The 23068-nt window shown below is 41.4% G+C and overlaps 1 protein-coding gene across 4 annotated transcripts in view; it reads right to left on the reverse strand.

Moving 5' to 3' along the window:
- Positions 1-23068, reverse strand: part of MAP3K8 (mitogen-activated protein kinase kinase kinase 8) — a 24440-nt gene continuing 1372 nt past the window's right edge. Inside the window, exons 1-9 of one of the 4 annotated variants that reach the window (XM_032675274.1) lie at positions 21067-21278; positions 16986-17110; positions 15736-16087; positions 12414-12578; positions 10671-10932; positions 7984-8090; positions 3789-3941; positions 2917-3163; positions 1-1409 (exon numbers count right to left, since the gene is read on the reverse strand). In XM_032675274.1, coding sequence (XP_032531165.1) covers positions 1276-1409; positions 2917-3163; positions 3789-3941; positions 7984-8090; positions 10671-10932; positions 12414-12578; positions 15736-16087; positions 16986-17020 — 1455 coding nt within the window. In that variant the 5' untranslated portion in view covers positions 17021-17110; positions 21067-21278 and the 3' untranslated portion in view covers positions 1-1275. Of the gene's footprint in view, positions 1410-2916; positions 3164-3788; positions 3942-7983; positions 8091-10670; positions 10933-12413; positions 12579-15735; positions 16088-16985; positions 17111-20324; positions 20383-21016; positions 21279-23068 lie in introns of those variants that run through there. The other 3 variants (XM_032675255.1, XM_032675264.1, XM_032675282.1) reach the window with 3 other exon arrangements.

Genomic DNA, 23068 nt, shown 5'->3' on the forward strand with positions numbered 1-23068 from the left:
TCAAGGCACTGAGCTGGATTTATTCATATGACAATATCAGTATCAAACTAGAAATCATCTGTTTAAGATCATGTGTTAGACAGGAACAGCATTAAATTACAGACATATGAAAAAGAGACCGTGCTTCAGAACAGATTCAGTGTACAACATACACAGTATGCCATTAAACACAAATGCTTATAAAGAGTCATCCTAAGCATCAAAGAGAGTTTTATAAAAGTTTACGTTCTCATCCCATGGGATGTACAGAACTATGCAGTTTACATAGTTTTACTATCATCCAAAACATCATGTTTCAAATGTATGAGGCACAGCAAAAACAATATAATTCCATTTCCATAGGAACATAAACACCGCTTGTCACTAATGACACGCTTTCCAAACTGTAGCACTCACAGCAATTATACATGTGTACAATTTTAAAGTATTAAAAAGCAAGAGTCTGGAGCCTGCCCATTGTTACTGTGCAATAGGGAATAACGTTTGATCTACCCTTGAAAACTATCATAAATATCCTTGCAATAGCTGTAACAGAGGAAGCAGGTGGAATCACTGCCATGTTTTGCCAGGGCCAGCTTGCTGTGCTACTCCCAAAGCTAGCCAATACAGCCAGTGAAGGATTCCCTCCACCCACAGAGAAATGGACAGCAACCTGCTTAGCTCCACAGCCCAGGGAAGATGCAAAGTTCACACAAATCTGTAACCAAGTGATGCTTTGACTCCAGAGACAGTTGGTAGAAATTAGCTCAGCTTAAGGGATGCCCTGATTTCCAACAAGAATGACCAGAGATGGCCAAATCTTAAAGAGATAACAAGACTGAACCAGTCTTTGACCGGCTAAATGAAGGATTTTTTTTTTTTTTGGGGTGGGGGAGGGTTTGCTCTAAGGACAGCTCAGAGAGACTGAATCTTATAGCCCACATGCTCAATTACTATTATATTTTTTCATGATATTATTTGCAAGCATATATTATAAGTTTTATAAAAGTGCAAGGCCCAGCACAGGAAGATATCCTGGATTAAGACATTCCCAGCAGTGTTCTTTATGCCGTCTTCTTGTCGGTCAACCAGCAGCTGCACAAGTACCGTTGCTTGGGATCAGCTTATCAGAGCCCCTAAGGGTTTAGCTTAATCATCTGTGCAATTAAACACTATTCACATTTGACAGCCTACAATGGCAATAGTTTTATGTACAAATTTGAAAATCAAGTCTTAAAATCAAGTTTTAAGAGGTAGAGGTCCATTTCTGACCCGCCAACATAAAATGTTACCGAGTCAGTCATATTCTAAGGCTGGTGGTCCCCTAACAATATTGAAGTAACCAGCTAGAGCTCCAAGGTCTATGTAGAGTGATCTTTGCCTCTTTAGCAGGTCTGACTCTTCCATGCTCCCGTTACACAATGAGGAATCTAAAAAGGAAAAAGAGAAAGCACATCATTATTGCACAAATAGCTACAGCAGTTTATTTTCGTGACTGTAGGTATTACTGGAATAATTGGCCTATTATTTGATTTTACTAATCTGTGGTTTAGAAAATTTCATTTTTAAGGACAACATAAATCAAACCTCACAAAGTATAACAAATCAACTCTAGGGTAAAGAGAGGTAAGCAGTTAGCAAGTGAAAACAGCAAGTGAGTTCAACTATTTCAAAAAAAGCCTCCATCAGCTGGGACAGCTAAGCAGAGCTTCCTCATCCACGGAGCTATAGTGATAAAGGAGAGTTTGGTACAAGGAAAAAACCTGCTAACTTTCTGCAGCTGAAAATTCTGCTTCATCATAGGGCAATTTTCATCTGAACAGATGACATCATCTTTGTCTGGGTGTGACAATACAGAACAAATATGGGACTGTCAATCTGAGTTTTTTCAGGTCTTTTAAGTCAAGGTCTGAAGAAACCAGATCTGGTTTGCAGTAGCAGAATTCCCCTGAATACTTGTATAATGAGTATCTTGGAATCTCAAGCACCTACACTAAAGTTCTAGTTTAATGGTCAAATATTTTTTTCGTGTTCAAAACAATTGATTCAGATGGTCTGAGCCTGTCAAAGGATTATGCAACCTCAAGGCAAAATCTAGAAGGTACAACACCATTCTAAATTCAAAGACTATGATTGATTTAAATGTTAAGTAAATTTGTTGCAACAATCATGCATTACAGCACCCAAAACTTTGCATAGATATCTTTTCAAATACTTATCCCAATTAAATAAACCCCTTATCTGGGGTGACTCTTTCCATGTCTTTTGTCAGAACCCTCCTAATGTATTTTATAAGTAGAAGAAAATAATTGTGAAGCCTGTTCACAGGTTGCTGGCACTAAATCTCCCTTGGTCTTGATACAATCCAAGGGCACACTGAGTTTCCTACCTGGTTCGTGTATTATCCTCATAAAGCACTTACTAATGCACAAGGGCAACTGTGCTCTATCCTACAGTCATTTTTGTTTTTAAAACAAAGGGCTTGTACTGCTGACGCTCAGCAACCTTAGTATGGCTTTGCGTGCATCTTTTTCCTTAAGGAGGCAAAAAGTTTTGGTGGTGGTGGTGTCTGTTGGACTTTGCTGTTGTTGACAAATCACTAGTATCTATAAAACATCTCTAGTACTGTGGCAAATTAAGGCAATTTGGGACAACGATCCATACTTCATGAAGTGCCTTGAATGATTGCCAGGGCCTTTTCAAGAGCCAGTCCTTCCGGAGCTGCAGAATTCAGGCTGAGTTCCTACCCATTGAAGTCAATGGGCGTTTTACAGATCACTTAATGACCTCTGGGTCTGATCTCATCCGATTGGGATTTTCACTGGTCTCTTTCCAGACGCGTTTTGAGTTTCGTTGGCTTCTTAACACTCACTCAAATCAAGATTTGACGCGAAGTAAAATCTAAACGTGCAAGGTAAGCAAGCCTGATACCATTACCTGTAATGTTTTCTGGCAACTGCAGCTCCTTCCTTGCAAGTAGCCTTTTCCTTTCAAACAATGCTGAGTCCAGACTCTGGCACCGTGGCTGCTCCTCTGGGGGTGGGTGCAAGGCTTCGTGTTTCAGTAAGTCGGCTGCAGACAGCCTGTGATTAGGATTCCTTTCCAGAGCTGCTTCTAGCAACTCTCTCATGGAAGTGCTGCAGTCTTCAGCAATGTCCTCTAAGGGGGGAGCTTGCTTGTGTATCTGTTGGAATGCAAAAAATACCACTGAAACAGTTATTCCAAAAACAATGGAAGAGGAAGTCACAGATAACCACATGAGTGGTCTGGGAATTCCCCAATTACAACTCATCACCTCCCTAAGTTGAGCTGATCAATTAGAAAAGAACATGCAACTGCATAAAATCCACCTTCTTAAAATCAGATTTTATAATGAATTTAAAAACTCCAAGAAACTTCAAGCAGCCTAAAATCCAGTGCAATGCAAAATCACCAGGTTTCTGTGCCACACTGGAAGAACCAGAGATCAAATTTTGCCAGGCTCCAGTTTTTAACTGCAACTTCTAAGCAAAACAGACAAGACAGATGGGCTTGTTTCAATCAAGTCTCACACTGTTCTAACCCTGTCCTTGCAGTAAACCCACGGTCTGTAAATTGCAACACAAATCACAGAGATGACTCCAGCTCAGCCTCTATTTTCCCCTAAATGATCAAAACCCACCTCTTCCCTCCCTCCCCCGAAGCAAAAAAGATGATATCATCTCTCTGACAAATATTTTGGTAGTTTTTATATGACTGGAGTTTTCCCAACACGAGTACAGGAAACTCTTCAACTGAAACTGAGCTACGGTTTTGCTAAGGACACTTACAATGTAGAGGTAGGATGGATATGCAGAACGAGGATATCTGTTCACCCAGGGTGGGATTCCCGTTTGCATATGAATGATTGTAGCTCCCATGCTGTAGATGTCTGCTTTTGTTGTGTGGCCTCTGCAGAGGATAACTTCAGGGCTCATGTAAATCTGTGGAGAACAGTAAAAACAAAGATTAGTCATTAAGGGAAAACAACAAGCAAAGATTAATTGTGACATTTTGTGATCCGAGAAACCCCCCTCTAAATGGATGCATGCCAATAGTACCTGAAGCCTAAAGACCAAGCACCATCTGGGGAATGAGATTTTTGTGCTCTGCACATTACCACAGTCAAAGATATAGCACCTGGACAAACTCATATTCCAAGTCTGCCCTCCCCAGACAGACCACAGCTCAGCAGCTATGGGACTTGGCTGAGCTGTTCAAGCCATGGCTCTGCTTCTTTCAGCTGGGCAGCAGAAACCTCATCCCTCCACGGCAAAAGGAGTGCTGGTTTGGTTTGTGGGGCACTGCTGGCATTGCTCCATTCTACATGAACAACATGGGTGTGCACTTAGCTAAAGAGAGAGGGAGACCTGCACTGACAGCTACTGAGGTGTGGATAGGAGTCCACTCTTCAAATCCCTGTTACACTGGATACCATACAACTCTTCTAAACAGAACTGACAGATAAACAGCCTCCTGACTTCCTTACTCATCTTCTTATCCAATAACCTGCATATTGAAGCATTATCCTAAGAAATGGGATAATGAGGAACAAGCCAGGTCTAGGCAAAGTATAAATTTAAAGTCAGGTCCCTTAAGCCCTGTTGCATGCCCTTTCCACCAGATTACCCCCCAGAGCACCTAGCACAAGCATCCCTCTTCTATCCTTTTTTCAAACCAAAAATTTGAATCTTGTCTAAACCAAAATACAGTTTTCATTCAAACATTTCACTGAAACATTCGAATTTGTCAAGATTGAAGAAGGACCTGCTGGGAAGCTCCTGCCAGCTCCAAGCAGTTCGGAGTGCTGCTGGAGGAGAACCAGACAGACAGGATGCAGGAGGCACACCCCATGGCTGGCAGGAGCTGCCCGCACATATCTGCCACTGCCACTGGATCAGGGAGCAGGTTTCAACACAACGTGAGCCCACGGCACACTAGGTTAGCAAGCCACAGTATTTGCTTCTGGTTTCTACTTTTCCCTCAGCCAATTTCCCTCTAAAGGAGTCAAACAAACTTTAATTAGTTCAAGTCATCCTGTCACAAAGAATCACATTAAAAGTCATTAACTGACACAAGGGCAGGAAGTTAAGTCATCACCACATGGTTCGACTACTTATTAGCACAGATCGAGAACGGCTGCAGGGCTCACGCAAATTCCAAGGAATATTTCCCAGTAAATCACATACCAAATCTGCAAACAGAACTTGTGATTGGAAGTGTGTGCAAAGGTTCAACAAGTGTCTGCAGCTGCTACTAACTCCTATCCACTGCTTTCCTCAGGGCTAAGATAGAATCTCAGTGTGACTGCAACTCTAAGTCTCATAAGGGGCAAAGGGCAGAATTTCTCATCTCGTAAAAAAAAGTCTTTGGCAAATACAGCACAACTGGAGTGAAATCTATATAAACAAAAAGCAGCTGCCTTTATGAAGGAAAAAGGATGCTGGTACAAGATCCTGTCTGCAGTTAAAGTGTGAAAATGGTCAGGATGCACCTGGATTGCACAGGGACAAAATGCAAAAATGATATGTGCACCCAAGCTCTGATTCTAGACTGGTCTAAGACTCTGTTGTCACCAAAGCAGACAGCCCAAGCCATGGAAACCTCCCCATTTTCATTCCTTCTGCCTGCTGGGCTGGCACTTGCCTGCCAGTCAGACCAAAGACAGCTCAGCTAAAAACCAGTCCTTTCTTCATGCTGGGCTAGTTTTGGTTTAGCATTCCTACGAATGAATCACACCTTCCACACTCAAACTTTAGCAGACCTTTTCCTCCCCTCAAATGGTGATAAACTAAAGCTTACATCTTTTAACAAAGTGACAGAAGCATAACAGAAAGTGTAGCAACTGCCTAGCAAAAGTATTTCCTGCAGAGCAGTTTCATCCCAACCACAGTTTATTGTGCTGTATGACTTGTATGCAAAAGCAGAAACACCAGGTTTTTCACAGTACACAAACTAAACAAAATTTAACTACCTTTCAATCATTTTGGCCCAAACTGTAACTACTCATTTTCACAAACACAATGAAGATTCACTATATTCAGGCTTCCTTTGCTATAGAAATGAACAAAGATTCTAACTCCCAGAGGAGAACACACACAGAAGAAAGATAACTCCACCTGCCGCTTCCTTCAAGGACACAACTCCCTGCCAATACCAGATGTAAGAGAAACCAGCCAGCTCTCAGGCACGATGCTGCATGGCAGTGACAGTCCTAATCACAACTGTATGAAGAAACAGCACTCTTGAACAACTGCACCACTTCTTAAGGCTGCATAACAGAGGTATGCAAAATGTGGGAGGACTTTGGAGAGTCAAGACCTTACTTTGAAAAAAAAAATAAAATCAAGAAATCCAGACTACAGAAGGCATTTATGGGTGACTGGACCAGGCACTGTGGAGAGGAAGTTGCCTAGAAGGAAGACTGTGAGCAGAAAAGCCTATAGGAACATCATGAATCCTAGTCTATAAGTCTTTGAGTGGTATCTGAAAATCCCCTTTCCCAGTGCTCTCTCTCCAACCTCACTTCCGGCCTGCAGTGCTGTGGCAGGATTGCCACTTCCAAGGACTAGCTACTGCTCCCCTGAGACACTAAACACCAAACACAGCCATATTTCAGGGTTGTGGGGATTATCAGCTTACTGTGGACATGACTGCAGGTGTTCGACTTTGCAGAATCATTTTCCTCCTGCTAAATGAAAGACTAAGTGTTTGTCACTTGGTAAAGTGAAAACAGTGAAGTGTTTTTCACTTTTCATTTGTTCTTACCAACATGTGCCCTCCAAGACCCAGGAATTGATCATCACCAGTCTGCTCCACAAACCTGGAAATTTCCTGTTTATGCAAATCTCCATCCTTGGGAAATACCCTACCAGGGCTTCCAACTCATTGTTCTTATTTTCATTAACAGCACACAAAATCCCCTTAAACAAACAAAAAACCCCAAACCAAACCAAAGTAAAAAACCAACAAAGCATATACATTAAACATCAGAAAGTATGCTGCTTCCAGTTCAGTAAGCATTTTAAGCTCTTACCTCCCCTGACTAGAAGGCCAGTGAAAAAAAACATTCAAGTGTTTCCTCAATTGTCTTGAAAATAAACAAGCCTGACCTTCTGTGAAAACTTATCCTACCCTTCCAAGGAGCGAAATGCTCTTTGTCAGTTACACAAGTATCTCCTCTTTACACATGTGGTAGACTATCAAAGTGGTTAAGTGCCAGCATTTCAGCTGAGGTTTCCTGTAAACAATCTCCTCCAGCAACAGAGAGCACGCAAGCCACATCTGCAGCAGCTATCCAACCTAATTCTTGCTGCTTGGTTGTTTGTTAAAGCTCCAGCCCTGGAAACACTTTGGCACGAATGCAGCCCAAGTAGTGTGCAGGACCTCTGTGCACACTCAAAGTCACTAAGAACATTTAAAAGGCCCCCACCTCCATCACTGTTATGCCTAAAAGCAAATTTATGAGATAATAATCAACTGTGCCACACATAACGCTTGAAGAACCAAAAGGTTACATGTAGATGGTGAACAGAGCTTAGAAATGCTAAGAGATGAAACACAGATATCTGTAATTTCTGTGGTCTTGATGGAGGAGTCAAAGCACTGTGTTGAGTAGGTCACCCCAGTCCGTAGTGGGTAACTCAGAAGAAATCTTTGCTAGAGCAAAGAACAAATTCCTGTTTGAAGTGTCTCTGACCAGCAGTAAACAACCCTCCCCAGAGTACTGTTTGACTTCAGTGAATAACTGCTAACAAATGGGACTGCAGAGAAAGTGATATGGTTTTCAAAGCCTAACACTTGGTTTTCCATTCAGCAAGTTAAAAAGAAGAATATAATTGAGACCATATTAATGTTTGTAACTTTTTTGTAAGTTTTATAACTCTTTTATCCACACTTCTAACCCTCAAGCTTCGAATATGAGCCTAAGTATCACAACCACAAGAGTAATACAAGGTAAGAGCTTCTCTCCCTCCAGCTTCTTACCTCTGTTCCCCTAAGGTCTTTGGGATAGTAAATGTCTTCAGTCATTTGAACACTTAGGCCAAAATCCACCAAAACAGCCTTAGTTGACATAAAGACAATGTTGCTTGCTAAAAGAAAAACAAAATTGACAACATTTAATTTCTAGCACTGGCATTTATTTCACAACATGACTGTTTCATTCAGATGCTGGCCTGAAAAGGAAGAGAGATTAGCACAACCAGTCTCTACAGCCAATAGTCCTTCTAGCCAAAACAGATCTGGTAGTCATTTGGTCAAATTTTAAATCATATCTTCAAATCAAACTGGACTGGTTTATGTAAAAGAAGAATCAATGTTTGGTCATTTTCCTAGTTTAAAATAAAAAAAAAAAAAAAAAAAAGAGAGGGAGAAAAAGCTGAGGGTAAAGGAGGAAAGTGGAAGACTGGTAGGCATCTCAGCACAGTACTCTGAAAATACTTAATGGTCTCCAAGGTGGAGAGCATGCTGTGCAGGTCTGGCTATGAACAGCACAGCTGTTGGTCACTAAGAGGTGTCTCTACACTACCAATTTAAGTGAAGACAGAAACAGAATAACTCAGGCCCCTCCACAGCAGCCACACCAGTCTCCTGCACTGGTCAGCGAGAGCAGCTCAGTGTGACAGTGGAGAACAGACTGTGGCTGCAAAAATAATGAAAGATCAAATGTTCCAAACTCCCACTGAACTGCAGCAGTTTCTGCTTAATTCACTTTCCTTCACAGAACTCTGCCTAAGGCACAAATTTGTACTCCGAGGTTTTGTTTGCAGCTTTATTTCTGATCAAATATTTACGAATGTAGTACTCTGTGAGAGCCTGGAGAAATTCCTGTTTGCTGTTTCAGAAGATGTGGTAAAAAAAAAAGTCTCCAAATTACGCAACAGAAACACATTTTCTTCCAGAGGAAACTGTGGGCCATTTTCCATCTTGACAGTGCCCACCATGACCATCCAGTGGGAAGACACAAGTTTAATTTCTGCAGTACCAACTCCTGAAGCAATGCTTCACATGGCTGCCTCCTTACCAGTGCTACAAAACTACCTAAGTCTGTAGTTTTAGGGATATCTTTGAAGACATGGATTTTAAACGTCCCATAACGGACAGTGCAGAGGACCACACAGCGCAGCAGGCTCTGCTGCCTGCCTGGGATTCAACCCAGCCCTAGTTTGTTTTGGGCTGAAGTTCCCTCCACCAAACAGCCTCACAGTTTAACTGCTCTCCAACCAAGGGTTAAAATGAGTGGCAGCACTGAACACCTCCCAAGAGCCAGAATGTCCTTCTCCCTTTCTTGGCTCAGGGCAGTTTTTCCTCTCAATAAAATCCCCACCTCCTTCTGTATCACTGGGACAGACTCAATAGCAGCTCAATAGCAGCAGATGGAGTGAGGAAGAAATGAGAGGTGTTTGGGAAACAGCCTTTTCTATTGATTCCACCTGGCAAGGGAAAACACCTCTGCTCCCTGGAGTGGAGGCTGCCTTGCCAGGCAGTGGGCATGGCTGCCATTTCAGGCCCAGGCTTCCCAGCTCACCCCCAGGCACCTGGCAACCATCAGCCCTGGAGGACCTCTTCCTCATCACCTGCCCTGAATTCAGCAACATAGGAAAAGGCTGGGAAAATAGAAACACGCTCATGTCCATTGCATTCGAAATGGACTGGTTCCCCTATCTACTATCTAGGTGCAGTAGGCTTTGGGCTGGTTTGTTTTTTAGACCTTTTAATTAATGTCATTGTTACTGCCAATTACAATAACCCACGGGAAAGATTCTTACTATCAGTGAGAAAGAATAATTAAGGGAAAAATTAAGCAGTTTTATAGTTGTAAGCCTCTGAGGTTCTGACATCTAAAGTACTGACCCATATTAAATTTAAAAAAAAGTGCAAAACCGAGATAAAAATCTAGCAATTCCTGATAATCATCTTCTGTCAACTATTTATTATAATGCTTCAGTTTGAATATTTCTATTTCAAACCCTCAAGTTTAAGTAAATAAACTCACAGAGATGCATCTTTATTAGAGGCACTGTTACTAGAAATACCTGTCTGTAGGGTGAGGCTGTGCTGGGAGAAACAGCATTTAATATTAAATTAAATGTAATGCATTAAAATGTAATTTTTAAGAAATTTAATGTTAGTGTATTTAATTTAGATTTAAATATATTTAAATATTCATTTTATTAAATATATATATTTTAAAAGCAAATATATACTAAAATTCGCTGTAATTGTTGAAAGAAAAAAAAACCAGCACAAATTATGTATTTAGTTCCAAAGTGTCACAAACTGAGGAACAGCCTTATAGAAATGTAAAACTTAAAAGAAGATGCAAGCCGAAGGTGGGCATGGAAACACTCAAGATGAATTTACATGGAAAGCTGGAAACGTCTGTCTTAACGCAGACTGATAATTTCACTCTTTAGGTTTTTATTTAAATTGAGTTTCTCACAAACGGCAAAGTATCTATGACATTCTAATTATCCTCCCCACTGAAGTGAATTAATAAATAATGTAAATAACTATTACCTCCAGAACCTGACCTTGCCACTTGTTCAGCATTATCCATCCCTCCCTCCCAGAGACATGAAGCTATGTGCCCCAGCTTAGTCCCAGGCTCTCCATCAGGGTCCCAGCCCAGCCTGGACCCAAAAGTACCCCAAGGAATCACACAGACGTACGTTTGATATCATGGTGGATAATCCTCTTGGAGTGGAGAAAGTCAAGTCCTTTCAGAATATGCTTTGTCACCCAAATGATTTCAAACTCTCTCATAGGACCACAACTTTCCAGCTTTTCCATGACAGATCCTCCCTCTCCGGCTTCCATAAAGAGATGGATTGTCTCATCCCACAAAATAGCGCCGTATAATTCAGCAATGTTTTCGTGACGGAAACATGCCTGTATTTCAACATCTGATGGTTTGAACTGTTCCACTGGGACCTAGGACAGTGAAACAAAACCACAGAAGAGCAGTTAAAAAAATAAGTTATCCATACTAACACTAGTTATGCTACTGATAAATATGAAAGAAAGTAGCAAAGCACTCCTATCCACTTGTTAAAATGCAGAGCTTTACTTTGATCCTGCGACTTGTTCTTCCTTTGCAATTGACAGACATCCTGTTAAAAGCTGAGAGAGATTTTGGAATCATGCCCAAATAAAAAGTGCAATCTTCCAGGAAAAGCAATGTAGCAAGAGTTATTCCCGTCAAAATCCAGTGGTTATGCAAAAGCTTTATGCAAACTTCCTGGTGAAGGAGATAAAATTCCCACTGCTTTCTCCATTAGTTTTGTGCAGTCTCATCTGCTCTACCAGAACTATACGCTCACCTGACAGGTGGATCAGTGCTTGCTGTGCTCAGCACAGTCTGTGGACTAACCCTGCTCAGGACCATTACTGACCTCAATTCAGTCCTTAAAAGCACTGTTTTAGGGCTTGTGAGAAATCAAACCTGCTTTAAAGTGAGCACCCAGCAGCACTTTATTTCTTCAAAAAGTACTGATGGCAGATTGTTAAGACAATGAAAGCAGTATTTGCTTACACGCAGAAAATCTACTACCACCCTTTTTATTCTCCTTCCCTCAGACTCATGTCTGTGAACCAAGTAAGAGTTTTTTATTTCAAAGCAAAATATTGTTTGTGTTTTCAGAAACATTATGATGCTTTAATTCTGCAGTGGGTTATGCAGGAGCAGCAAACTCAATCTGTCCCCAAATGGACACACTGGCTGCAAGGGAAGGACACACAGCTGCCTCCCCAACTCTTCCACACAAAAGTCATACAAGTACTTATTCGTGAGTTGGGGGATATAGAGCAATGAGCTAGCTGAGCTTTTACTGCCCTGAATATTTACTGCTCCATTCAGAATAGTATGCTAAAAGGCAAAGCTGAAAGAAAATGTTGGCTTGCATAAAAGTAGGGCAGTGCTCAGCAGTTTTCTTGAGACGTGTCTCAACTTTAACTCAGTGCCCAAAACACAGTAAGAGTTGCGTGTAGTGAGCTCTCAGGGACTTTAATGGCACTGGAGTAAAGAAAAGCTTAGTTAAAGGACAAGAGCGTAAAACCATCTGCAGCAACGGGGTTTTGCTGTCACCTTCAGCAGGGACGTGCTCTCACACTGATATTTTACCATGTGAGTACAGCAGAACAAGCAGAAAATCTACTCCCACACCACAGTCCATGTGTCAGTTACATATACTTACAGATACTTTCAAAATTCAGAAACTTTCACAGTCTCAGAGCCAAAAAATTAAAACAAGTTAACAGTTAAAAATGCGCATTTTTCCTACCTTGTGTAGGCCAACAAAACCAAGATGATCATCAGCCAACAGTGGAATTTGATGCAGATATATTTGAAAATATACTCTATGCGTTACATCGTACAATATTTGCTCAGAGATAAAATTACTGAACTAACATACCAGTTTGCATGCCATTCGTTTCTTGGTTTCTCTGTCTTGGGCTAAGTACACCTTCCCAAAAGCTCCCCGAGGAATAAAATCAGAGCCAATGCTCCTGTAAGTCAGCTTCCATGGAAACAGGAGCACATCTGAGTCAATCTGATAGCGCCCATTCTTGGGTGTGATCTGTGGAGTTAAATAAATAATTAAAAAATCACGATGAAGTTAAAACTACTTCAAACCTAATTAATTTTATACATGTAGTGAGTAAAAAATTAATATATCACTTATATATTTGCATGACTGCTCAGCAGTCTTTATTTAGAAACATCAAATGGGAACAGCATGTGAGGTGTGGCACTCATTCACAGACCAGGCATCCACGTTTCTCTCCAGTGACTAACTTTCAAAGTGTAAGTTGCAATTAATTGTCTTGAAACAACAACAACAGCAGCTGGGTTAATGAAATTACCCACCTCTTGTTATTAGATTTACCTGCACATGTTTGTCCTTCCTGTAATCTGTTAACTTGTTGTGCCACATACCTGTTACTCACAAGTTATCTTATACAATGTGAGCAAGAGTTTCAGCATTTCCTAATATCACATGTACTGCTAGGGGAGCACATTTTAATTTTCCATCTTGTATCAGAGTTTCTGCTGGTTAGTAAAAGGTTGAAGAAGCCTGCTATGATTTTACCAGCCACCTTCCTCTAGTTTTATATCATAGTTTAAAGAAAAAGAAAAAGAGCAGGACTGACACTGCTTTATGTGGGTAACGCTGGGAGCTTTTGCTCTTTTGTATCATCAACTAGGCAAGGAGGGCTTCTCCAGGAAGCAATTCAGGGCACCTAAGTCAGTATCTTGCTCTAAATCTTTCTTCGAGTCAGCTCCCTCCCTCTGCATGTGACAGAGAGAGGGACCAAACACCTAACTACAGCCATGTGAGTACTGCCTGAGGTCTGATGTTATTTCTTTAGTCTCTTAATCTCTCAGCTAAAGAATTAATAATGTTTTCCATGAATATTCTTCTAATTAATTCAGAGATACATGGTATTGTCAGTATTTGGAATGTCATTAACCTGTTTACTGCTACTTTATCAAGATTCTTGAAGAGATATAAAATCAGATCAAGGATATTTATCACTTCATGTCTGTCACATGGCCTCATATTCAGCTCTTCAGTTACCCTTTTTAAGATAACAGCATATTAAGACTATTAAGATTATTTAGTTTAGATTTCTTTTTCAGATGTAACACACACAGTCTTTCGTGCTTAACCTACCTTCATGTTTTTCAATTAGGAAAGTATTTTCTTGACTCCTAAAATTGTCATTTGTGATTAGTATCTACATGAAATAAATTAATTCTTTGAAGTTCCTAAATTTGGGGAAGGATAAGTTCTTAACCTTTGGCGGCAGGGGGGGATGTCTTTTAATAAACAGTATTTTGCTTAGGATATAGAGAATGAGCTCTCCCTCTGCTTATTGTAAAGCAATCCGTACACCTCTAGCAATCTGTACATCTTGCTTGCCTTCTGCATTTCAAGGGGTTGAGACTTTCTAATCCACCATGGGTTACACCTTATCCTGGAAAGGACAGTAGTCTGAGTAGGGTCGATTTGCAGAGCTAGAGAGCAACAACCACGACACTTTTCACATTTTCAGGAGGCTTTCAGGACTAGTTCCCAGCCGGGCCCTGAGAATGCTAGTTTGTGGCTGCAATGCATCCTTCAGTTTAGTTTCAACTCAAAGAAATCCAGCTTGTGCACTTTAAGACCCTTTGTGATGTGAGCCACGGATGCAGTCAGTGAGGGTCACCAGGCAATCAGAAACATTCCTGATCCTAACTAAAATGCTGTAGGTATTTACAATGTAGATGCCCCTGCTGAAATGCATGCAGCCTGCCTCCAGCCCTCAGTTGCTTAATGGGATCACGTGGACCTAATAGTACTTGGTTCATACCAATTGTATGCATCTGTAGAAACAATGTGCAAGCAAAACAACCACGAGTATGTAGAACAGTGTCTACCCTAAGTATAGGAAACATTTAATATTACTAAGTGTCATTTCAATGTTACAGAGTTCAAAAGTGATTGTTTTGCAATACTGCAATACTCCCTCCAAATCGGAATAAAGCAATACCCTGTGCTATTTTACACCTGAGCAACCAGTAAGCCTCAGCAACCAGTGTTCACATATAAAACATAATACATACAAGATATTTAAGATGAAAGAAGTGGAACATCTTAAGAAAATGTAGCAGCAGCACAACCATATATGAACAAACTTCCATTTTATAATTGATTGTTTCTAGAGCAACTGATCTTAAACAGAAGTCAAATGACACTAATATCCAAAGATGCTTGTAGAGCACAAATAATTTTAGGGGAAAAGTGAACACATCTCAAAATAACACATCTATACTTGAATTTACTAGTGTGAGATATTACATAATATTGTAATTCTTAAAATCACACTTGATACTATGTGCTTTTTCTCATTATGTTACTATTATTAACATTTTATGCAGATAGAGTGAATTTAGTAACTATATCAATAGATCCTGGATCTTTATTTTTGGGAGTTTGCATAATGAACTTTTTTTACTGCATGAACACAAGGCACTGGAAGACCCTTACTGTCTCCCAAACCTGTAAAACATCATAGTTCACAGAATCATAAAAAAGGCTTGGGTTGGAAAAGACTTTTAAGATCATCTAGTTCCAACTCCCCTGCCATGGGCAGGGGATGCCACCCACTAGATCAAGTTGCTCAGAGCCCCATCCTACCTGGCCTTGAGCACTTCCAGGGATGGGGCATCCACAGCTTCTCTGGGTAGTCTGTTCCAGTGCCTTACCACCCTTGGAGTAAAGAATTTCTCCCTAACATCTAATCTAAATCTCTCCTCCTTTAGTTCAAAACCATTCCTCCTCCTCCAATCACTGCATGCCCTTGTAAAAAGTCACTCTCCCTCTTTTTTATAGGAGTTGTGAATTTTATAAGCCCCCTTTAAGTACTGAAAACACAGTGAGTTGTGTATTTTGCTTTTTTACTGCTGGTCTCAAGTTTGTATTCAATACTGGGAAATGTCTTCTAATCTCCAGGAATACCAAGAGGTAACATAAAGTGGATCCTCCTGAAGAACAGATCTTTCTGCATAGCTCCCTGAGACTGCAGGGGCTAGGCTTGGTGGTCTCAGAGCTTCCCTCCAGCCCCAAGGTTGCACAAGAAACCACAGCCTGACTTTTATCCCTGGGACTGGAGTGATCTTTACTTATATTCATTAAAACCTTCTAATTCCTTAGTTCTACTAAATGTCAAATAAAAAGAAAATGGACATACCATATTCAAAAGGATTCCAGATTCTTGTTGTCTGCATCCTTTATATTGTTTTGCAGTGTTAGACACCTGATTTGCAAAAGCCAGCAGGTCTTCCACAGTCCCGTATTTGACAGAGGACATAAAAGAAACCTCCCTTTCACAAAACAGTAAAGATTCTGAACGTTCATCATTTTGATTTGCCTCTTCACACATTGTTAATAAGCTGTCTTCATAGACTGCGATGTCTTCAAGGTTTTCCATGATGTCTATCACCTTAGACATATTTAGATCAGTTAGCAAAAAGTCAATTTCCTCTTTGCTATCACTACCTGTGCTCATATACTCCATTACTGTCCACTTTGTAAAACCACTCCTGAAAAAAAAAAAAAAAGAAACAAACCTGAAAACACTTTTCACCTAAATTTGTTTTACGAAACTAAGAATGAAAAGAAGTGATGAGGGTGATCAACAGCTCATCATTATACAGTTAGATTTAAAATTAATGAAGAAAATTAAATTATTAAATTAAAATTATGAAGAAAATCATAACTAGTGGCCTGGGTGAAGAAAAAATGGAAAAGTCTTTGCTAGTGAAATGTATTTAGAAGTTATTAGTGAACCTCCCCTATCATTCATTCTTGTAATTTATTATGATAAAGCTTTTCATTAGAGAACTGGTACAGTAAGGGTACACCACTGTGATGGACATGCAAAAATGAAGGAGCCCCCTCAATACAAATGAAGGAATTCACTGTTTGGAAAGGAATGATGGAGATATTAACATTCTCAATTAGTTTATGTCCAACTTTTTACTGGCAATTTATGTGATGTATCCAGAAAGAAGGGGAGGTCATGGAGCATCTGTTAATATCATTGTACAAAGCACAAGTAAGCCCCCACCTAAGATACACAACCTATATTGTTTTTGTAAATAACTGATCAGAACTAGACTCAAACTAAAATTTTCACCAGTTTCAGAAGAAAGTCAGAAATTGAATAATCATAAAAGCAATGAGCTTTTGAAGCAGTTTCCAGTAGTTTGTTCTGCTCCCACTAGTCATAAAAATAACTTTTTAGGTTACTATTACAACTATTTTGCTGAAGTGGATATATAGGAAACTGGGTTCATTATCCCAAAAAGTCCCCTCCTATCCCAGATTTCTACTTTATGTCGGAGAGAGTTACTTCTTCAAATCAAAAATGTATGCATAGTCAGTCATTAAAATACTGACACAAACAGTTTTCAACACATAAATGTCTAGAGCACTTACCCCGTATTTAACCTGGTTACATCACTCAAAACCATTAAAAGCGTCTCAATATAATCCCTGAAGTCGTCATGTTTTTTGAACTCGTATTTACCTCCGATGATAATTCCGCAGCTTTCTGTGTCAGTCTATTAAAAAGCCAAAACAAATAAAGACATTGCATACCAGCTCAAGCAGAAAGACTGGTTTGTACTTACATAGATCATTTGCTTCACGGAAAGAAAAACTAGTAATCACAAGGCTGAGATAACAGGGGATTTTTCTGCAGAAAAAGATGACAACTCAAAAAAGAATCAAGGTACTGTATGATCATCCAGATTTCCAAGTAGTAGTGAAAAATAGTTTTTCCATGGTTAGGTCTCGAGTTTTATTCTCTCTGCCTCATGCTTGTTTATAGCAAAGAGAGAAGAATCTCCTTTTCCTTTAGCAGAACTAAGCAGAGCATGGCCTCTTTAGAGAGCTCTCATTTCCCTTTTTCATAATCCACTGCAACCATCTATTTTGGGCAAGAGATAACAACCAGACTAAAAGACACTTAAAAAGTAAGAAGAAAAAAAGGAAAAAAGAAAAGCAGCAAACACAACCTTATCCCAAGGACAAGCAGCAGACTCGGTCCCCTGAGGCCATGAAGCAATGCCATTTACCCAGGTACAGTTTCTGGTTATGATCACTATCTTTCTTACCCGCACCACAAGCAGGTGGAAGCTTTGTGGCGCATATTTCTCATGGGTTAGAGTATTTACGTCAGCTCTAATGTGAGGGAAACCAAGTAAAATGACGTGTCTGACTTGGCAGAGAATTCAGACCACGTGCCGAGAATTCAAAAGGCAGGACAGGACAGCAGATGCAGCATCAGAAAAGGCAAGGAGAGTGCCTGTTCCTTTTCCAACTCAGACCCAAACCCTGAGAGTGATGGTGGCAGAGCAGTACTGTGCCCCCCATTGCCCCAGGATGGACAGAGTGACTTTCACCAGCACTCTACACCAGTTCACCCAGACTCCAGTCAACCTGCACCCCTAGCATTAGGGCAGCCAGGTTGGAAACCTTGTGGTCACTAGCACTAGTCAATCGGAAAGGACACAGGTTTTGTATCTGGGATGCTCAGAGAGATCAGGTTTTCCAACCTACACAAAAAGTAAAAGATGATATGGGTGTTTCCTAACCCCTATCACCCCATCTTCCTGCTCCATGACCAAGCTATAGGCTGTTAACAAAGCCTGAAAGTGATTACTCTTTATTATAAAGGAGATTTCTACTTTTCCCCACTGTATGACTTCTATTCATTGTGCTTTTTCGGTGCTGAATTAGCAGGGGTGGAAAGAAAAGAAACAGTGCAGTCATAAAAGGAACTGAGAGACAACATGTGTAAAGTCAGGTAAAGCTACAAACTAGTCCTGAGGGACTTCCTGAAGAAAAACATGAGCCTCTAGATGCTCTGGTCTTTTGTGGATAAAGACAAGTACATACCACAATTAAACTAATTTACTGATAGCATTTTCACGTACATGACATCTGTACAGATTAGACCAAATGTAACTTTCTGTAAGTGCCAGCTCTGCTCTGTTCCTCAAAATATCCCCAAACTACAGCAAAATACTACTAATATTCTTGGCAGTTTCACTACTACCCAAAAAGTTCTGAATAACTAGAAAAAGTGACTACAACCTGCATATTTTTTTCTTGCTTTTAGTGCTTGAGAAAAGCTGCAAACTCTTCGCCTTCACAACTACCTGAAAGGAAGTGGTAGAGGTGGACATCAGTCTCTTCTCCCAAATAACAAATGATGGGACATGGGGAAATTGTCACAAGTTGTGCCAGGAGCAATTTACACTGGATATTAGGAAAAATTTCTTTACTGAAAGGGTTGTCAAACACTGAAACAGGCTGCCCAGGGAAGTGGTGGAGTCACCATCCCTGGGGGGATTTAAAAGACAGGTAGACAGAATTGCACTTTGGGACATGGTTTAGTGGTGGGCTCAGTGGTGCCAGGTTAAGGGTTGGACTCAACAATCTCACAGGTCTTTTCCAACCTAAACGATTTTATGATTCTATTTTTCTCTACATCTAGCAAATTCTAAACACTAAATGTTTATATAATGAAAGCACTATCTAGACTATAAAAGCTGATTTTTTAAATTATGCAGCAATTTAGTATTATATTTCCACCACTGGCAAAAAAGGTGTCAATTTACCAACACGGAATTCACTCCTCCTTTCACCCCTAAAATTCTGTACTAGTATCAGTGGTGAGTACTTACATAATATTTTAACCATTCTATATAACCCAGGCTCATGAAGAAATTACATCACTAAGTAGGTTTTACTTAGATTCTCAGCTAAAAAACTGGTCTTACCAGTTTAGAAAAATAAAACTATATGCAAGCACCACTTAAGTCAGTTGCTAAAGCACAAGGCTCTTTCTCCAGTTCTGCCAATATTTCAACATCATCACATGAGTAATTTGCAAGCCAAAGGTTTATTTCTCTATTTATCATGCACAGCTTTTCAACTCCTTTTGCCTGAGAAGTGTGCTGCCTGAGAGCATACTTATATCCATCATATTAAATAAGAGTAATTGGATACCAGAATTCTGAGTCCCTGTGGGACTTTTTGAGTGTCAAGGATCAACAAAGCAAAAAATTTTAAAAAACCTACGATAAAAATAAAATAAAAAAAACCCCACAAACAAACGGACAAAAAAACCCAAAACCCCAAATGAAAAAAAACTAGCCAAAAACTGCACAGACTGCCTCAACACAATCATACACCCATAATAAAGATCTCTCCGGCTGCTTTTAGGGAATAATGTTTTGATCTAAGTGACAAGTCATTTCCCATCAGCGATGAAAAAAGTCCTTATGTGCCTTTAAGAAACTTATCGACAGACTTCGAAAAACACAATCCCTCTGGAGGAAAAGTTCTACTGTTAAGGAGCAAGAAATGTCAACAACTTTAATTTCGACAGCATTGCACACGTTCACTTGGAAGCAGAAAATCCCCAACTCCCCCAGCGCTGGCAGCGGCAGAGCCCAGCTCCAGCTCCAGCCCCTTCCTACCCTGCAGCCCCCGGGGACAGCGCAGGTGCCGCAGACCCAGCGACCCCCGCGGACACACGGCGGGGCTCGGGAGGCCGAGGGCGGACAGAGACCTACCCCAGGACAGCACTGCAGCCCCAGCCCTCTGTCCGCCGGCCGAGCTGGGGGCGAGCGGAGCGAGACCCGGCCACCTCCGCCCCAGCACCGCAGCCTCGTCCCGCTCCATCCCGCCAGGGATCCCGGCGCCTCTCCCAGCGCTGCCCCCACCCCCCCCCGTCTCGACCCCCCCAGCCCCGTCCCCGCTCACCCTCGGGCCGCCAGGAGAGCGCTCACCACCGCTCCGCCCGCTCCCAACGCCGCTTGGCCGCGTCCCGCGGGAAACTCCCGGGGGCGGGGAAGGGCGCAGGTAGCACCGCCCGCCCCTCGCCGAGGGCGGGGGACCGGGGCGGCCCCGGTCGCGGTTTCTATTTCGGTTTCCCGGCAGAGGACGGCCAGCGCCGCCCTGTCCCGGCCTGGCCGTAACCCCGGCCAGCGCTCGTCTCCTGCCCCGGCGGGGGCATCGCTGAACCCCTCTCCTACAGCCCCTCGCCTTCCCGTGTGCACGTAGAAGGGATCCCTCAGCTGCACGCATTCATCAAGTTTAAGCATTATCTGAATCAAACCAGCTGACACTCGGGTGGAATTTAGGACAACAATTTTAAGAATTTGTTACTGGCAGCAGGATTAAAACACTGCAGGACACGGTAGTGTGAATTTGGCAATTGCTAAAATTGGGCAGGACTACTTTTTATTTCTCATCCAAAAGGCAGTAAGTGTTGCAGAACTGTGCTGCCCAGTAGCTCCTCTTCAGTCAGTTCGTTTTTAAAGAGACAAGTAGCACCTTTACGAAAACCAGCTGCCACAGCATTAGGAGCTGATGAGTTGAACTTGTCTCAAGGTGTCAAAGAGACAAGATGCATTTTCTGTTTATTATCTGCAGTGTAATGACTATCTGCTTACTGAAGTCAGTGGCAAAACTTTCATTATAAAGTTTCAGGACAAACATTCACCTTAGGCTTCAGTGTTTACTAGTTCATACAAATATTTTTCTGTTGATATGATCCAGACACACTGACTCCCTTGTTTAAAGGTTTTATGTTTGCTACCTCTCCTATGTTGTTCAAAATGGTCCAAAGTATGTCACAAATGACATTCTGAAATGTGCAGGGACTTGGACTCACTACAGGACTTCCTTTTCCTTAGCATCATAATTATGTATGTGGAACACTGCTAGTAGGGTTAACCTTTGCTCACACACAGTGTCTTCTCCAGACTATACAGATGATAAATACATTGGCAAGCCTCCACAAAAAAAATGTGCGTTGTTTGTTGAGTTTGACCTTGTTCAACCCAGTGCATCTGCTAAAAAATGTCTGTTAGAAAAAGGTAAGAAAGCTGAAGATTATTAAAGAAAGACAAAAGAGAGGAAGAAAATTAAGGGAACTGAGGAAGAAGTTAAGCTATAGGAGAGGCCAGGCCAAAGAAAGGGTGGAATTGGCAGCACCTTGAAAGTGGGAGGTTAAGGAGGCTGAGTAACACATCCTTAACGTGCAGCACCTCTCACGCTACAGTACTTGAGGTATCCTCTTTCAGGAACTTGCTTGTGCTATTAGTTTCCCCAAACCTACAATTAATTTTAATGAAACCATTTTCTTTTTTTAGATCAACTTCAAAGGGAGAAAGAGGAGGAGTTTCTCTTTCCACATCAATGAATTTAGGCAGGACAAGTCATAGGATTCCAGAGGAAACTCGCCAGAGAGAGAGGGAGGAAACACAAGTTTCTGCTCCATGGTATGCATATGTAGGATATAAATTGAATGGCTGTATTTTAGGTCAATCTACTCTGTCTTAATGATCATCCTGGGATACAAATCCAAGATCATTAGAGCACAGCAATTATTTACAGACCCTGACTTACTAGGAGGCTACCAAGAGTATATAGAGCTCTACAGTGAAGACCTACTAACACACAAAGTAGCCACATGGTCCCTAACATACAATACAGATGTGCCTACATATTTTATACAAATGCCTGTTTTTAAATACTAAAGAAAATGACTTTTTCTTCAGTCTATACCAGGGGAACCATGCTGCAGGCCAATAACTACTTGCTGGGCACCCTGCAGCTCTCTGCCCCAACCACTGCATTTTTGATCCCACAGAACATGTCCTGGCATGGGACTAGACAAACAGAATCACAGAATCAATTAAGTTGGAAAAGACCTCTGAGATCATCAAGACCAACCTATGACTGAATGTCCTAGTTAGAACAGCTAGGACCGATTCATCACTGGATGGGTGTAGCCCAAAACTGTGTATTCTATAGCCTTCCATGCCATTTCCCAGAAACTGTTATCAGTAGAGGCCTGCAAAATAGGAAGATGTTCCTGTCCTCATACCCTTTTATGGAATTCCCAGCTCTGAGGGAAGGACTGAGCATCCTCATACCCTTTTATGGAATTCCCCACTCTGAGAGAAGGACTGAGCTTTCCTGTCTGAACTGGAGAATATATAAACTTGGAGTTTCGGAACCTTTTCACCACTCGTGGGATCCAGAGGAGGACTGCAGGCCACCACTCTTAACCAGACTGCAGGCCACTGCTCTCGACCAGACTGCAGATCACCACTCTCAACTGGACTGCAACTACCACTCTTGACCAGACTGCAACAGCACTCTCACCAACAGGTCTTTCCCTCTCCTTTTACTTTGGACTCAGGGGGGCCCAAAGAACACCACTCTGTTCATGCCCCAGGGTGCTGGGTTATATATTTGGGTTTTGTGGGTTAAAACCAATCGTTTGTCTGTATAATTGTACTTATTGTGTTATTTTATTAAATTGTTATTCTGACTTATAATCTCTCTTTTGAGTTGAGTTCATTTCCCCTGCTGGTTTACCTTTAAACCAGCACACTGAACACTGAGTGCCACGTCCAGTCTTTCCTTAAACACCTCCAGGGACAGTGACTCCATTCCCTCTATGGGTAGCCTGTTCCAATGTCTAATCACCCTTT

Source organism: Chiroxiphia lanceolata, chromosome 1 (genome assembly GCF_009829145.1).
Source record: "Chiroxiphia lanceolata isolate bChiLan1 chromosome 1, bChiLan1.pri, whole genome shotgun sequence".
NCBI classification, from domain to species: Eukaryota; Metazoa; Chordata; class Aves; order Passeriformes; family Pipridae; genus Chiroxiphia; species Chiroxiphia lanceolata.